Genomic DNA, 16338 nt, shown 5'->3' with positions numbered 1-16338 from the left:
GTTTATTTAATTTTATTAATCAGCATAACCGTGTTATTATTCTAATTTCTAAAACTAAACCTCTTTATATTAGAAAGAATGAGTCATTAACAAACTTGACATATAATGAGTGATGCTAATTATTAAAGTAGAATTTCGTTATGAATGAGGTTATAGACTTTATTCTTCCTTTCTTTTAAATTTTTGAATTTAGGTTATATTTTCGATTTTTATTTATTTGTTTTAGTTAAAAAAAAAAAAGGGGGCATAGAGAAAGAGGATATCTTAGGATCCAGTACTGATGATTCATATGATAGTGATCCTAATGTTATGACATTATATTTATAGTTTTTTTTTTTTGTCAAACATCTCATCCATGAAGTTCTCACAAAAAAAAAATTGTTTTAAGTTTTATAATTAATTAAAATATATATCAATTATTTTTTATAATATTAGTCACAAATATATGATTATTAATTAGTATATATTCAAGAAACAATGTGTTATGAATATGTTAAAAAAGGGGAATTGGGTGAAGATTTTGAATACTCAAATAACCCGAACGAGAGATACAACTAACGTTACAACAATATGATAACAGACGTGTGAAATTGACTTGTTAGGAAGGCTGCAACACTGGAAGAAACTTGAGGTCACTAGGACTTAAATACCTAAAAAGACGTCAGTGTATTATAAATACTCGAGGGATCAAAAATACTTTTCTCCCAAAAAGAAAACAACTTTCTTTGCGGAAACATTATCTTCTTAGGTCCACTATAGATTCCTAGTGAAAATGGAAAATCCTACCCGTGATTAGATGCTTGTGGAAAAAAAAGTTATTTTAGAAAATGCGTGATAGTTAATCTCATATGTAAATAATACACTAATTGACTATCAGCATCAAACAAAGACACTATAACCTATCTCATGAAGAAAAGTTCAGTACACTGATTGATTGAGTCCTTAGCCACCTTTCCTTACTACTTTCTTCTTTTTTGTCCATTTATCATCATATCATATATTATACCGAAAGTGGGAAGATATCAAGTTTAAAGCAAAATTACCAAAATGCCCAATAGAAGAAGACGACGAACCATTTTGTCGTTGTCTTCTACTCCTATTAATTAAATGAATTTATATCTATATATAGTATAAAGCTAAGCATTGACAATCCTATGTGGCACCTAGGGGTGTACATGGACCGGGTTGGTTCGGATTTTTTAAAGACCAAACCAAACCAATTGCATCGGATTTTTAAATCTATAAACCAAACCAATCAACAAAAGTCTGGTTTTTCAACCTTGGGTTTTCTCGGGTTGCTCGGGTTTTTCGGATTTTTTCTGGTAAAGTCTTCATACTAAACATATAGCTTGTACTTCAAACATTTTTTTTAGTCCTGGTAAGATACGAATATCTAATTAAGATATTTTTTTTAGAAAATAACACAAAATGTGAGATGAGAGATGACATTGTACCCATATTCAACAAAAAGAAGTAATGAAATTGAATAAAATAAAATGATCATATTCTAAAAGTACTAAGTCATGCTATAATAAGTACATTTAAATTATAAGGCACATAGAAAATGATCATAATCTAAGAGTACTAAGTCATGCTAAAAGAAGTGCGGCTAATAAGTATTAATTACATGACAAATATTAAAGAAAAAATAAAATTAAGTTATGTATTTTCAATTTCTAAACCAATATAAAACTAAAAAATAGATATACAATATTATTGTCATTTCTAGCGTTAGAATTGAATTTCTTTTATTAGCATTAATATTGATTTGATTTTTGTTGAGTTTTATTTGAGTTACTACTATCTAGCTATGGGCTATAAAACTTATTGGACCATTCAAAATTCTAATTCCAAGTGAAATAATATGTTAAAATACAAAAAACTATGAAAAAGTTTAAGAAATATTTATAAATTACATTATAAATAAATATTTTTATGTATAAAATATTTTGAAATTTAAAAAATGTAATGTCGGGTTGGTTTGATTCGGTTTGACTTTTTTTTAGTTAAAACCAAACCAAACTAATAGTGGTCGGATTTTTCTTTTTAAAACCAAACCAAGTCAAACCAAAGCACTAGTCGGGTTTTTTTCTTGATTTAGTTCGGATTATCGGTTTGGTGTGGTTTGTCAGTTTCCTTTGTACAGCCCTACTGGCACCTCTCTATGACCTCCATTAGCATTTATCTTTTTTCTCCTTTTTTTGACCTTTTTCCTATTATTTCCCATTTTTGGATGTGTTAATTCAAAAGATACTTTTTAGATTAAATTACTTAACTTTACTTTTTAAATTAAATTACTTAACTTTCCTCTTCCTTTATAATTACTTATCTGTTTATGTGAAATAGTGGATAGGAAAAGCTTGAAACGGTAGAATATGATCTTGCACATTTATAATACCTCTTAATTTTCATTAAAAATATTAGTCTAGCTTCCCTTTAAATTTATTCACACCCCAAACATCTTTAAGCTTTGGCTATCCCTTCGTTTCGATTTCTTTTGCACATTTTTGTTTATTGCTTTTGCTTCAAACCTGTATATTCCTTTACACATGTAATTTTGCTTCGGATATTGTAAAAATTCTTACATGTACTCAAGTTCTTCCTTCACTTTTCTTTATTTTAATATTCAAAATAATAAGACAAAAGCAGAGTGCGCATTAACAATTTGGTTCGGCTTGATTTGACTATTTGAGCGCGAGGAAGTTGATTCCTTAACTTGATGATGATACCCGGCAAACATGTTGAGTACAAATTCTGCACAGTTTTTTTTTTTTTTTTTTTTTTATCATAATTGGGTGTTGAAATTGAGTATTTTTCGTAGATATTAGATTTATTAGGCAAAATTTTCTCTTCATAGAGTGATTGTTAGTTTTGCTTGTGGTTTCAGACCATGTATTAACTAACAAGTGAAAAAATAAACAACAATATCTTCAAATGTTGAAAGTGTAAATAAAATATTTTTGTACATCGTATTATGAATTTGGGAAAAAATTTGTACCGTGAGTTTATTGTCTTCTATTATTGTTTGGCCGTCCATGATAGCAGATAGTTTTTGCTTATTCCATGTGTGCTTCAGGCTTATGTATCCTTAATTTAAAGTGAAAGCTTTATTTGAATTTTTCTCTCCGGATGGCTTTGAGCTACTTGCTTAGACAAAAAACATTTGTTAATACATCTGTAAGATGTTGGAAATTAGATGTTCAAGTCAACTTACTAATGGGTATTCAAACCAGATTCTATACCATTGTTCTTACTTTTAATATTTAGCTTTGTAATTTGCAATATGCAAGTGATGTTTTAATTTTTGGTTTAATTTTTTAAAACTTAAGATTTACAAAATACATATGAATTGTTATAAAACAATAAACTAAAGCAAGAATATTTGTAGAGAAAGAGAGAAGAGAGTTCTTATTTCTTTTGTGGAATGAAATAGAGGAATGAAATACAATGAAGGGAACATCTCTATTTATAGGAGAATATTGACTTGGTGCCAAAGTTATTAGCCCTAATATTTCTCCTAAAGATAGACATCCACAAGATATGATAATATCTATAACACTCCCCCCTTGAATGTCTATTTTGATAGATAATATGTCTCATTAAAACCTTACTAGAAAAAATCCAGTGGGAAAAATTCTAGTGAATGAAAAAGAGTACACATTTCTAATAATACATATTTTAGTTGCCTCATTAAAAACTTTACAAGAAAAACCCAGTGGGACAAACCCTCGTATGGAAAAAAAAGTACAACATGTATTAATTCCCCCTGATGAGAACTTCAGTCCAAGTGCTTGAGTCTTCGCATTTCTATCTTGTGCTCCATCTTCTCGAAAGTTGCAGTTGGTAGAGACTTAGTGAACAAATCAACCATATTATTACACGACCGAATCTGTTGCACGTTGATATCACCATTCTTTTAGAGCTCGTGTATGGAGAATAATTTTGGGGAAATGTGTTTTGTCCTATCTCCTTTGATGAATCCTCCCTTCAATTGAGAAATGCAAGCTGCATTATCTTCATATAAGATTGTGGGTATTTTGTCACATTTCAAACTACACTTTTCTTGAATAAGATGTATCATTGACTTCAGCCACACAACTTCTCGGCTTGCTTCATGAATTGCTATTGTTTCAAAATGATTTTGATGAGGTAGTTACGATAGACAGTTTTGTAGATCGCCAAGATATGGCAGCACCTCCACATATAAACACATAGCCTGTTTGAGATCTAGCTTTGTGTGGGTCAGATAAATACCCTGCATTGGCATAACCAATAAGACGGGACTGAAATTGTTAGAATAAAATAAGCCCAAATCGATAGTCCCTTTTAGATACCTCAATATGCGTTTAATTTCGTTCTAGTGTCTCCTTGTAGGAGCACTGTCACGACCCAGTTAGGGGCCGCGAAGGGTACCCGGGGCTAACCACCGAGCACCGCTTGTTCTACCGCTTATCATAATCATTAGACATTCCTTTGTCAAATTCATGCTCAATTTATAAGAAAATCATCCCTCATTTGAAACATAAATACTTTTATAAACATAAGCCTTTAGGCTATCAAAATAATATGTGTATATATACATTTACATAATGGCAACCTCGTGAGACCACATAACCCACACTGCGTATCTACGAGCCTCTACTGGAGTACTAGACGTAAGGACGGGATAGGACCCCGTTGTGCCCAAAACATACATATACATATATACCAAAAGAATAATCAATGGCACTTCCGGAAGATGGAGTGCTCTTCAAATTAGCGAGTCGCTCCTACGAGTCTGGGTCGCCTCCTTGTATACCTGTGGGCATGAACACAGCGTCCAAAGAAAACGGACGTCAGTACGAACATTGTACTGAGTATGAAAGACATAAACAATAACGATACATCACTGAAATAAAGGAAACATCAATAAGGAACATTTGTATCTGACTGTTACTTATAAAAGAAATAACACATGCTGGCTTACTTCATAATCATCATCATATCATATATGCATAAATGTATAAGTATAAGCTGCCCGTCCATGTAGGTACGGTGTGATAATCATTAACATGCGTCCAGGCCTCCCGCGTCCGGGGTATAAGCTGCCCACTATAGTGGTGTGTATATCTGCCCGACCATATAGGTACGGTGTAGTATCATCATCATGCTCATCATAATATACTCATCATAATACATGCATGAAGACTCAAGGACAACCATACTTTATCGGGGTGACGTAAGGTCGTGATCCCTCGATTTCATTATGGAGCATTCACAAGCATTCTGCCTCACCTTGAAGGAAGTAGTATATAAGGTGAGTATGTATAGTGCACAACATCATCAACTTTATGGTACTCTGCCTCACCTTGAGGGGACAATACATAAGGTGAGTGTATACAATACATGACATACTTAACTTAATGGTATTCTGCCTCACCTCGAAGGGAATAGTGTATGAGGTGAGTGTTTACAACATACGACATCATTAGCGTTATAGGAACGTCATATCATGAACTCTAGGATCATTAGACTCATAACATATCTCTTATCTCATATAGCTATTCATGATCATAGATTCTTGACTTTCCGAGATATATAGAGAATTCATGGAGAGAAAGGAGAATCATACCATCGGATTCATGTCATAGAAAGAAAGGACTAGCCTCACATACCTTTTACGCTTAACTAATCTATCGCTTGATCGTTCTCATTCGATGCTCGCGTTTCTACCTTCAAGAGGATTCGCATTAACATTAGTTAATCGGCTATAAGAACATTTTACTATTTCTAGGGAAAATTGGGTAGCATTTCCTTTGTTTCTACTACTTTTCCCATATTCTATATCAACTCCCAAACATTCATAACAATATTCACAATATCGCAACAACAATCATCAATCATCTACATTTCCCACAATTTACCATATTCCTTCAATTTCTCCACAATTATGGTTATAGCTCACTATCGTATTTTATCATATATAATACTTATTCCATGGTCTAGATGTCATTTATAACATATTTACAATCACAAAATATCTATAATCATGACTCAATCCAAACCTTTACCCAACAATGTCACTATTCACACATTTATGACCCATTTTCTATACTCTTCTACAATCCAAGTGTTTCAACTTTTCCATACCCTAAATAACATATAAATACCATAAAACTTACCCTAGATATTATAGGAACAAGCTTTGAGTTGAAATACTCTTCTAGCACCAAAACCCTATTTCACCTCTCTTGGAATTTCTTGGCTTGGATGACTTTAATGGGTTTTACACTCTTGATTCTTGTTGGTTTGATGAAGTTGATCATCAATTTCTCTTGATTTCATGTGAGTGAAGTTTGGAGAGAATTCTAGAGGTTTCTATGTCTAAAATGGTGAAAATAATGAGTTAGGGTCGAATTGGTTCTATTTACAGTGGTCCAGAAAATTCTGGACCGACACAACATGCGGCACACTTTGCTAGACGCAAAACGTGCTTTGTTAAACGCATGTTGTGTCGCAAACCTTGCAGAATCACAAAATTTCACTGGCACACTTTGTTGTGCAACTGCGTGGCCGCAGGTCGTGTTTGTTGCTCGCATGTTGTGCCACAAAGTGCGCCAGAAGGTGATATTTTGCCCAACTTCCACCGAAACTTAACTCCGATGATCCGACGAGTCTTAAACCTTCCTGAGGCTTACTAAACATGATTTTACTCCATTATATACTCGAGATGGACATATCTATCTTCATGACCTCGAAAAATTTATCCTACTTCCCAAAGCTAGGACAATTAGCATTCGGCGAAACTTAACGTATGAAAATGAGAGGTGTAACAAGCACAACTATATCTTGCTAGCACATCAACTGAAAATGCTATGTCAGGTCTTGTTGTATTGGCAAGACACATTAGCATACCAATTGCACTAAGATATGGTGCTTCAGGACCAAGAATTTCCTCATTATTTTCTTGAGGTCGGAATGGATCTTTATTCACATCAAGTGATCAAAAAACCATCGGAGTACTTAATGGATGTGCTTTATCCATATAAAACTGTTTCAACACTTTCTCTATATAGGCAGATTGATGGACAATGATACCATTTGTCAAATGTTCAATTTGCAAACGAAGACATAATTTTGTCTTTCCAAGACCTTTCATCTCAAATTCCTTCTTTAAATAATCAATTGCCTTTTTGAGCTCTACAGGAGTTCCAATAAGGTTTATGTCGTCAACATATATAGCAAGTACAACAAACTCCGATATTGTTTTCTTTATAAAAACACTTGGGCAAATGACATCATTTGTATAGCCTTCCTTCAACAAAACTCACTAAGGCAGTTATACCACATGCGCCCGGATTGCTTCAGACCATGTAATGATCTTTGCAATCTAATTGAATACATTTCCCGAGACTTTGAACTACATGCTTCAGGCATCTTATAGCCTATTTGGCCAAGCTTATTTTCCCCCAAAAGTATTTATTTTTTTAATAAGTAAAGTGAGGTGTTTGGCCAAGCTTTTGGGAAAAAATTAGTGCTTCTGGGGAGTAGCAGAAGTAGTTTTTCAGAAGCTAAAAAAATAGCTTTTACCCAAAAGTACTTTTGAGAAAAATACACATAGAAGCACTTTTTAAAAACTTGGCAAAACACTAATTGTCTCAAAAGTGCTTTTTAAATTAATTCGCCAAACACAAACTGCTTTTCGCCAAAAGTAATTTTTTGAAAAGTACTTTTTAAAATAAGGTGATTTTAGAAGCTCGGCCAAACAGGCTATTAAATCCTTCAAGGATTTTCACGTATATTTCATTTTCAATTGATCCATAGAGATAGGCTGTAACCACATCCATTAAATGCATCTCAAGTCTTTCATGAACAGCGAAACTAATGAGATAGCATAATGTTATTGCATCCATAACGGGTGAGTACGTTTCTTCGTAATCAATCCTAGGCCTTTGTGAAAATCCTTGTGCAACAAGGTGTGCCTTATGTCTTTGTATCTCATTTTTCTCATTTCTTTTTTTTTTTTGCACAAAAACCCATTTATAACCAATAGGTTTAATACCCTTGGGTGTTTGAACTACATGTCCAAAAACTTCTTGTTTGGTAAGCGAATTTAACTATGATTTAATTGTCTTTTGCCATTTTGGCCAATCACATCTTTTCAGCATTCTTTAATAGATTGGGGTTCATGATCCTCGCTATCTTGCATAATTCTTGTTGCAACATTATAAGCAAAGACATAATCCATATTTATTTCCAATCGATTCAAATTAGTCCCAACATTACAACTGGATTAATTGATATTCCCTCATTTTCTTGAGTCTCAGGCTCATTGATCACTTCAATAATATCAGTATTGTTCAAATCTTGAATTTCTTTATGAGGTTCTTTCGTAGTGTCATCTTGACCATTTATTTTTCTTTTTCTAGGATTTCGATCCTTAGAACCCAATGGTCTACCACGCTTCAGGCATGCTTTGGACGCACTTGCTATGACACTTGTAGACACGTGATTTTTGACCCTCCCCGTGGTGTTTCACCTTCTAGCGTCGAAATATTTCTTTTTATTTTAATTTTTTGATGTGTCAGTTTTTCTATTTTTATTTAGTACGTTTATTTACGGAAACGAAAATCAAGGAAAATTTCTGCTTTTTGAAAAAAGCAGAAGCAGAAATTAATTTTCTTCAAGAAAAAAATATCCTTACCACAAATACATATTTACCGAGTATATCCCTCATTAATCCATTAGGGATAAAATCATTGAGAATCTTCGTGATGTATGAAGGATTCTACTTATTTTTGTGTTGAATTTTAATTTGTGGATTAATTTTGAATTTTTAGTTATTTAAATCATCGTGTTGATATAATATCAATATTTAATATATTCTTTATTTATTTATGTATTATATTAATTAAAAAGTTTAATTCGTACTTTTAAATTTTAATTAGGTAAAAGTAAACTTAATAAAAGTCTTTCATAATAGCTATTTAAAATAATTTCTCTCTGTAAAATAATTTTGATAGTAAATGTTTGTTGATACTTGTTTTTTTTTTTTTTTTTTTTTTTTTTGTAATTTGACACTCAAAAGCAATTTTTAAGAAGATTAGCCAAACACAATTTGCTTATTAAAAGTAGTCAAAAATATTTTTCAAATGAATTAGCCAAACACAAACTACTTCTCATAAAAATTACTTTTTTGAAAAGCACTTCTCAAAATAAGCAGTTTTTAGCAGCTAAACCAAACAAGAAAAATTCCACATAAAGTGAAAAAAATGGATTTTCATGGCCAAATGCCTATTTATAGTTGTTGAATAGCTGAAAGTTTCCCTTAGATATGATCAAATATGTCCTTATCAATGAAGAACTTGCTTAAATTTGTCCATCAAAATTAACGGACCTTCAATAACTTATTTCTACTCATTTAAAACATATTTTATTATTGAAATGGAATACCATTGAAAGATATTAATCTTAACACTAAATTTTTCTTATAAAAATTTTTTATCAAGGAAATTAGCAGACCCAAGATGGTTAAAAGAGTTGGGTTACATCTAGTTTCTCATTATATTTCTGTCTTCCCCCATTAGAAAGAAATTACTCTCTTGAAGTTAAACAACAATTGAACCGAACACAAATTTCAGAAAATCAAATATCTTCTATGGAAAAATAAATAAACTTCTAGCACTCAATACCGAATTAAAATTCTCAAATATGTGAGAAATAATTGAAAAAATTGGGAGGAGTTATTACATACAGTTAACAAAACGATTTAATCTTGATGAAAAAATTATGATTATTGTCATGCCAAAAAAAAAAATTAATTAATTTTATTCTTGTTGAACTATAGTTATGAATAAGATCACAATTACGTAGATAAAAAAGCACTGATCTTCAAGAAACTGAAAGAGAAAAGCTTTATTAGTCACAAGTTGAGCAAAAAAGAAATGTTCGGGAAAAATTTCTCTCATCCTTTTGATGTGTATTTTTAAAGAAAAAAAGTTTCTATATATTTTTTTAGCTCTTACTCTCGTCGTTTTAGAAAATAGAAGTCAAATAAACCTTTGACCATAAAATAAAAGGTTTGCTTGGAAAAAGTTAATTTTGTTAGAGCCCGTTTGGATGGGCTTATAAGTTGGTCAAACCAACTTATAAGCCCTTTTTAGCTTATTGTAGTGTTTGTCTATCAACTTAAAATGTCAAATTTAAGCCAAAAAGTGCTTAAAGTCACCCAAAAATGAAAAGTTGGGAATCCTAATTTTTTTTTTGATGGCTTAAAGCCATTTTCGTTGACTATGAAACTTACTTGTATATCCCTTATATTTTATTTTAATTCCTAAAGTACCCTCTCAGCTAAAGCCCTAAAATTCACAATTGTTCCTCATTTCTTCTACAACGCAGCCTCCATCATCTCTGTTCATCATCTTCTACAACAACCAGCCTCCAAAACAAGCTCTTTCTTCACTCCCCCACTCACTCTCTTTCTCTCTCTAACATAAATCTACAACATTGCCGCTGAAAAAGCTTCATCGGATTACTCTACTTGGGCTGCTAAACAGACTTTCAATCTTGGTGACTGTTTGAGTAAGTTTTTTGAGCACCCTTTTTGGTCTTTGTTAGTTTTTGATTGATGGGTCTAGTCAAATCTGTATGGAACTTCTATTATTTGATACTCTAATTAACTTTTCCTAATGTTGCTGAGTTTTTGAGCAGTTTTAGGCAGAGAGAGATAGCAGGCTGTTTTTTTTTTTTTTTGGATAAAGATTGCTCCTTTTTGGATTATTATGAATGGTGGAGTTGAATCTGCTTCTGATTTTTTTTTTTTTTTTGGTTTTGAAATCAAGATTACTCCCTTTTGGATTATTATGATTGGAGGAGTTGAATCTGCTTGTGCATTTTGGGGAGATAGACTTGTTAATAAAACTTATAATCTTGGCTATTAGTAAAACCTGGAGCTACTAGAAATGATACTTCTATAGTTAGAAAGGTTCTTGATAAGTTTAGAAAAGAGGATGTGAGAAAGATGAGGGAAATTTTGATTGATGCTATGCCTAAGTATTTGTATGCAAGATCTAATCAGGGATTAGGGAGTAGTAATGATGCTTTTGATATTGCTATTGATGAAGTTTTGAAGAGATTCAAGCAGCAAAGGGAACAAAAACAAATCTTGGAGTCAACAAGAAAAGATGAAAATTCTATAGAATAAAGCAAGAAGAAAGTACATTACATTACTCAACAGGACCTTTGATCCCTCATTCTTTTTCTTTAAAGCGATTATTTTTGTTTTGTTTATCTATATAAGTTCAAAGGGGGCTGCATAACTTAGAGAAAAAGAAGATATTAGCTGAATAATCAATTGGATTTTGTTACATGTAAATTTTCATCATTGATATAAATGTTACATGGTACTTTGCTGAATTAATGTCCTTGCAATTTCAGTAGTAGAACTAGAATGTACAAAGGGGATTTCAATTCAAGAAATCCAAGTAGTTTTTGAGTAGAGACTTTTTATTAAAAGCATTATGAAACAGGGGGTTGTGAAATTATTAAAAGAAGATGCAGCTTCATATAATCTTGTGCAGGTTTAATACTCTAAGCTTGAGATGGACGTTTACTTCATAGGGTTGCTAATTATGACGGCTGTTAAATTATGAAGCAACTTCAGGTTTCTGCAATTTTGGTGCTTTGGTTGAGTTGATTTAATACTCATTGTGCAAGAGAGAAGAGGAACCTTTTTGTTCTGATCAAATGATGGTGGTTATTAGAATATTTTCAAGCATGGATTTCTGTTTTCTTTATCGTTGCAGTCCTTGCTAATATATTTTGTTAGCATTGTTGTGTATTGTCCTTTTGTTATTTGTATGAATGGGTTTTTGGCTATCTGCAAACTGGTGTTTTCACTAGTTGGAATTTGGCAAGGCAATGAGTAAAAAGAGGAAAGAAAGTACAATGAATGATTATAAAACCAATGAAATAGATTAAAAATGACGAAACTATAAAAAGGGTTGCCCAGTTCTCACGTGGGTAATGTCATTTTGGAAATCTTAGAAGCCATTTTTGTCAGTTAATTTATGAACCTTCAACAAATAATATGCTAAAGAAAAAAGTACGTACAGTATCTTGGTTCTAGTGAAACTAACAACTAACAAGTGGAGTAGGCACATGACTAAAGAATATAAAATTACAAAAAACAATTAAACTTTAATATAATAAAGATGAAAGGCTTAAATCAAGAATGGCCCAAAGTTTGGAGTATGGATATGACTGCTGCTGCTGCGCCTGCGGCTGCTGCTTCCACTTCTTCTTTATTATCTCTCTATTTTGGTATGTGTACAAAAAGTTGTGACTAGGGAATTGTGGTTGTGTGTTTAGTTATTGGGCTGCCAACATTATGATGTTGCAGAGTTCATGAGCGTTTATTTCTCCTTTCTTTAGATTGTTTACATTCAATCATGCCGGAAACTAGTAAAGCAAGAAGTAATGCTAAGTGGGATGATGATGCCAACATTAAATTTATAGATTTGTGTGAAAATGAGATTAGACAAGGATGTAGACCACACACTCATTTAAATAGAGATGGATGGAATAATGTTGTTGAAGAATTCAATAGAGCCACGGGAAGAAAGTATGATAAAAAACAAATGAAAAATCATTGGGATAACATGAAAAAAGATTGGATTCTTTTTAAGAAGTTGAAGAAAGGGGAGACAGGTTTAGGATGGGATGCCACGAAAAATACAATTATGGCAGATGATGATTGGTGGGAGTGAAAAATTAAGGTACATCTCTCACATTTTTCTCTATGTCTTTCTTTTTTCTTTCATTGCTAAATTTCTTGGTTAGTTTAAAATAGTTTTGATTTTTTTGTTACAGGAGGATGATCGATACAATAAGTTCAGAAAAATAGATCTTTCACTTATATGGTATCGCTATGATGCATTGTTTTCTGATATTGTTGCTACTGGAGAAAGAGCACGTGCAGCGAATCAAGAACAAATGTCTGGCATTGGAGTAGATCTTGATGAAGAAGGAACAAATAATATTGGTGGCTATGACAAAGAACACTTTATCAATCCTAGTGATGAAGGGAATGATGAAAGTGATGATATACAGAATGTGGATTCTATTATGTTTCCTAAGCCGTCACTTAAAAGACAAGGTTCAATTGATGATACTGGAACTAGCAATCAAGTAAAAAAAAAATAAGGCAAAATCTGGTGCGGCATCAATGAGAGAGGATATACACTCTCTAGTTATAATGATGGTTGCGATGCTCACAAGCCATGTAAACAAAGATATCTCCCTTTCTTTAAAGAAGTAACCCGTTTATGATAATTTGTTATTCTACATTGTATCTTTACTACCCTTATATAACAAAAGCTTTATGATAGTTTCTTGCCCCTTAGAATTCAACGAGAAAAAAATGGATCCCAAGTTTCTTATTTTACATTCACTTCTTGTAGGACTGTATTGGAGCAATTGATGGCACACATGTTAAAGCTAGATTACCGCAAGGTCAAGAGATACCATATATTGGACGTAAAGGTTATCCGACTCAAAATATTCTCGCCGTTGTTGATTTTAATATGTGTTTTACATTTGCATGGGCTGGGTGGGAAGGAGCAGCTCACGATAGTCGTATATTTGCTGAGGCCCTTCGTAGAGAAGAGCTCAACTTTCCACATCCACGCGGAAACAAATATTATCTAGTTGATGCAGGATATTCACACATGAAAGGATACATGGCTCCATACAAAGGAAATAATGTAAGATATCACCTAGCTGAATTTTGCCGCGGTGCAACTCGACAATTGCGAGAGCCAAGAGGACGCATTGAGAAATTTAACTATTTACATTCTTCTTGTAGAAATGTAGTAGAGCGCACATTTGGCGTTTGGAAAGCAAGATGGTCTATTTTGAGAGACATGCCATACTATCACATTGACGCACAAAGGGACATCGTACTTGCTACTATGGCCATTCACAATTATATTAGAAAGAAATGCAATGTGGATGATGCATTCCAAACAGCCGAGAATGAGAGCTATATTCCAATTGTTGATTCTAATGATATTGGCACAACTTCAAGAGCTAACAATGTAGATGTCGAAGATGTAGGAGAACAAAATGATGTCTATTGGATGGAGTTTCGTGATATGATTGCTAGTGACATTTCTAATGCTTGATGCTTGTATTATATGAATATTTTTCACTTCTTGTATTTATAGTGGAGTGCTTTCGATTGTATTAGCACTTTTATTAAGTACATCTTATGCCTGTTGCAGGCTTATAGAGGCAACCACAACTGTTTAGAGTATGAGAAATATATTATTATCGCACTGCTATTGCCAATGGTTTGACTCTTTTTGAATGGTAATAAATAGGAATGATCACAGAGGGCCTATAACAACACCTTGGTTTAAGCAGTATGTTCAGATTTCCAGTATGTACCTCAACGTACAAGCAAATAATGAAATACCAACCACCCACATTTCCAACACTAACAATATGTGCTACTATTTTTTTTGCAGTTGTTATTAACAAGAAAAATAAAGTTATCTTCTAAGCGAATAAAAAGGTCTAGTATATTGAACAATTACACAAATGACAGAAACTTCTTCCATAGACTAGCCATATATGAAAAACTACACCTGAATTCGTAAATTTGTTTGAGATGGAATTCTACATGTACAGGTAAAGTGGAAGTGATTTTAAAATATAAATTACTTTTGATTTGAATCAACTTTAGAGTTTAAAAATCTTTTAAAATCAACTTATTATGGTGTTAACAGCTTTAAGGGTATTTCAGTCATTTTGACAGAAAATAAGTGCTTAACAGCACTTATTTACCAAACACATCAATAACTTATTTTCAGCATAAACACTTTTATCCAAACACTCAACTGCTTATTTATAAAAATAACTTTCAGCACTTAAAAGTTCTAAAAACACTTTATACATAAAAGTCACTTTTTTTAAGCCCATCCAAACGGGCTCTTAGTCTTGAGAGGTAAATTTGAGCAAGTGCTTTAATGATAAGGGTATATTTGAGGCTTTTAACCACGGGATCGTGGGTTCGATCCCCACAGAACGCGTTTTTTTTTTTAAAGGTATATTTGGGACCAAATTCAAACAGAGAGTAAATTTGTTCTATTTTCCATAGTGGAGGGACAAATTTGAGTCATTCCACAATGATAAGGGCAAATCTAGGACCAAATTCAAACGGAGGACAAAGTTGTTCTATTTGTCTTAGTTGAGGGGCATTATTGTCCTTTTTCCTTAGATTTATTATTATTTTGACAAATTGATGATTGATATTTGCTTTTATGATATTTGAAACTCATGTTTCAAGTTTGAGCTCATTTACCGTAGATTTAGGTATTGAATCATCTGCCGAATTGTTGAAATTTGAAAAACAAGTCATTCCGGGGCATAAACTTGTTCAGAAAAAAATGATTAACTTCAGGCATATGTGTCCCCCCCCCCCCCCCCCCCTTTTTTTTTTTTTTTTGAAACGAAGGATTTTATAAAATAACAGAAAGTAAAGACAACGCAGAGGGTGAGGATGATCTTAACATACATCCTCTAATTCGAGTTATTGGTCCGTGAGGTATGTCTTAAAGATACTACCTCTAAAATATCATTGTTTAGATAGGCCAAAATAAAGTCAGGAGCAACATTCCAAAAACTAGTTTCCCCTATATCTTCCATGTTGTCCACTCTAGAGTTTGCATGTGCAGCAAGGCATATATGTCTTAAGTTCGTGGAAAAATGGTTAAACTTCATGTAAAAGATGATTGAATTTCAAGTAAAAAATGGTTAAACTTCAGGCATATGTGCTCTAAGTTCATGCAAAAATGGTTGAACTTCAGGCAAAAAAATTATAATTGAACTTTAAGCAAAAATTGACTAAACTTCATATATACGTGCTTTAAGTTCATGCAAAAATGCCTGAAATTTGTTTACTTTTAAAGTGTTTGAAGTTGAACTGTGACAAACTAAACTCAGATGCGAAGTTTTGAACTTCAGATATCGCGTGTCTGAAGTTAATTTAAAGCGGATAAGCTTGAATAAATTAAGAACTCCAAATATAATTTGATTGGAGTCCTGAAATCGACTATCCGTGCACTTCCCCTAATAAATTTTACAAGTTCTCTAACAAAAAGAAAAGAAAATTGGCACTTTGCTATAGAAGAAATTCAATTGCTTTTTTTTTATTCTTAAAAAAAAAAAAGGGCATTGGGCATACGCAGACAAAGAAAAGTGACCTGTGCAGTAATGTACATTCAGATGCGCTCTAGAGTCTAGACTTGCTTTATTACTTTTCAACTATGTTTAAAAGAAAATCTTTATGGCAGGGGA

At 32.7% G+C, this 16338-nt stretch overlaps 1 protein-coding gene across 7 annotated transcripts; it reads left to right on the top strand.

Annotated features, from left to right (window-relative positions):
- Positions 1-10144: 10144 nt before the first annotated feature.
- On the top strand, positions 10145-14315 carry LOC132636614 (uncharacterized). Of its 7 annotated transcripts, none has more exons than XM_060353573.1 (3): positions 10145-10560; positions 12850-13261; positions 13440-14315. In XM_060353573.1, exons 2-3 carry the CDS (start codon positions 13205-13207, stop codon positions 14160-14162), a joined length of 780 nt encoding a protein of 259 aa, XP_060209556.1. In that variant the 5' UTR covers positions 10145-10560; positions 12850-13204; the 3' UTR covers positions 14163-14315. The 7 variants fall into 7 exon arrangements, with proteins under 7 accessions (XP_060209556.1, XP_060209555.1, XP_060209554.1 ...); XM_060353572.1 differs by having other exon boundaries at positions 10158-10560; positions 12412-13261; XM_060353571.1 differs by having other exon boundaries at positions 10161-10560; positions 11539-13261.
- The last annotated feature ends 2023 nt before the right edge of the window (positions 14316-16338 follow it).

The sequence above is a fragment of the Lycium barbarum genome, chromosome 4 (assembly GCF_019175385.1).
Source record: "Lycium barbarum isolate Lr01 chromosome 4, ASM1917538v2, whole genome shotgun sequence".
In the NCBI taxonomy this organism is placed as follows: domain Eukaryota; kingdom Viridiplantae; phylum Streptophyta; class Magnoliopsida; order Solanales; family Solanaceae; genus Lycium; species Lycium barbarum.
Note: the sequence above shows the minus strand (reverse complement) of the source record. Positions and strands in the feature narration are given on the sequence as shown.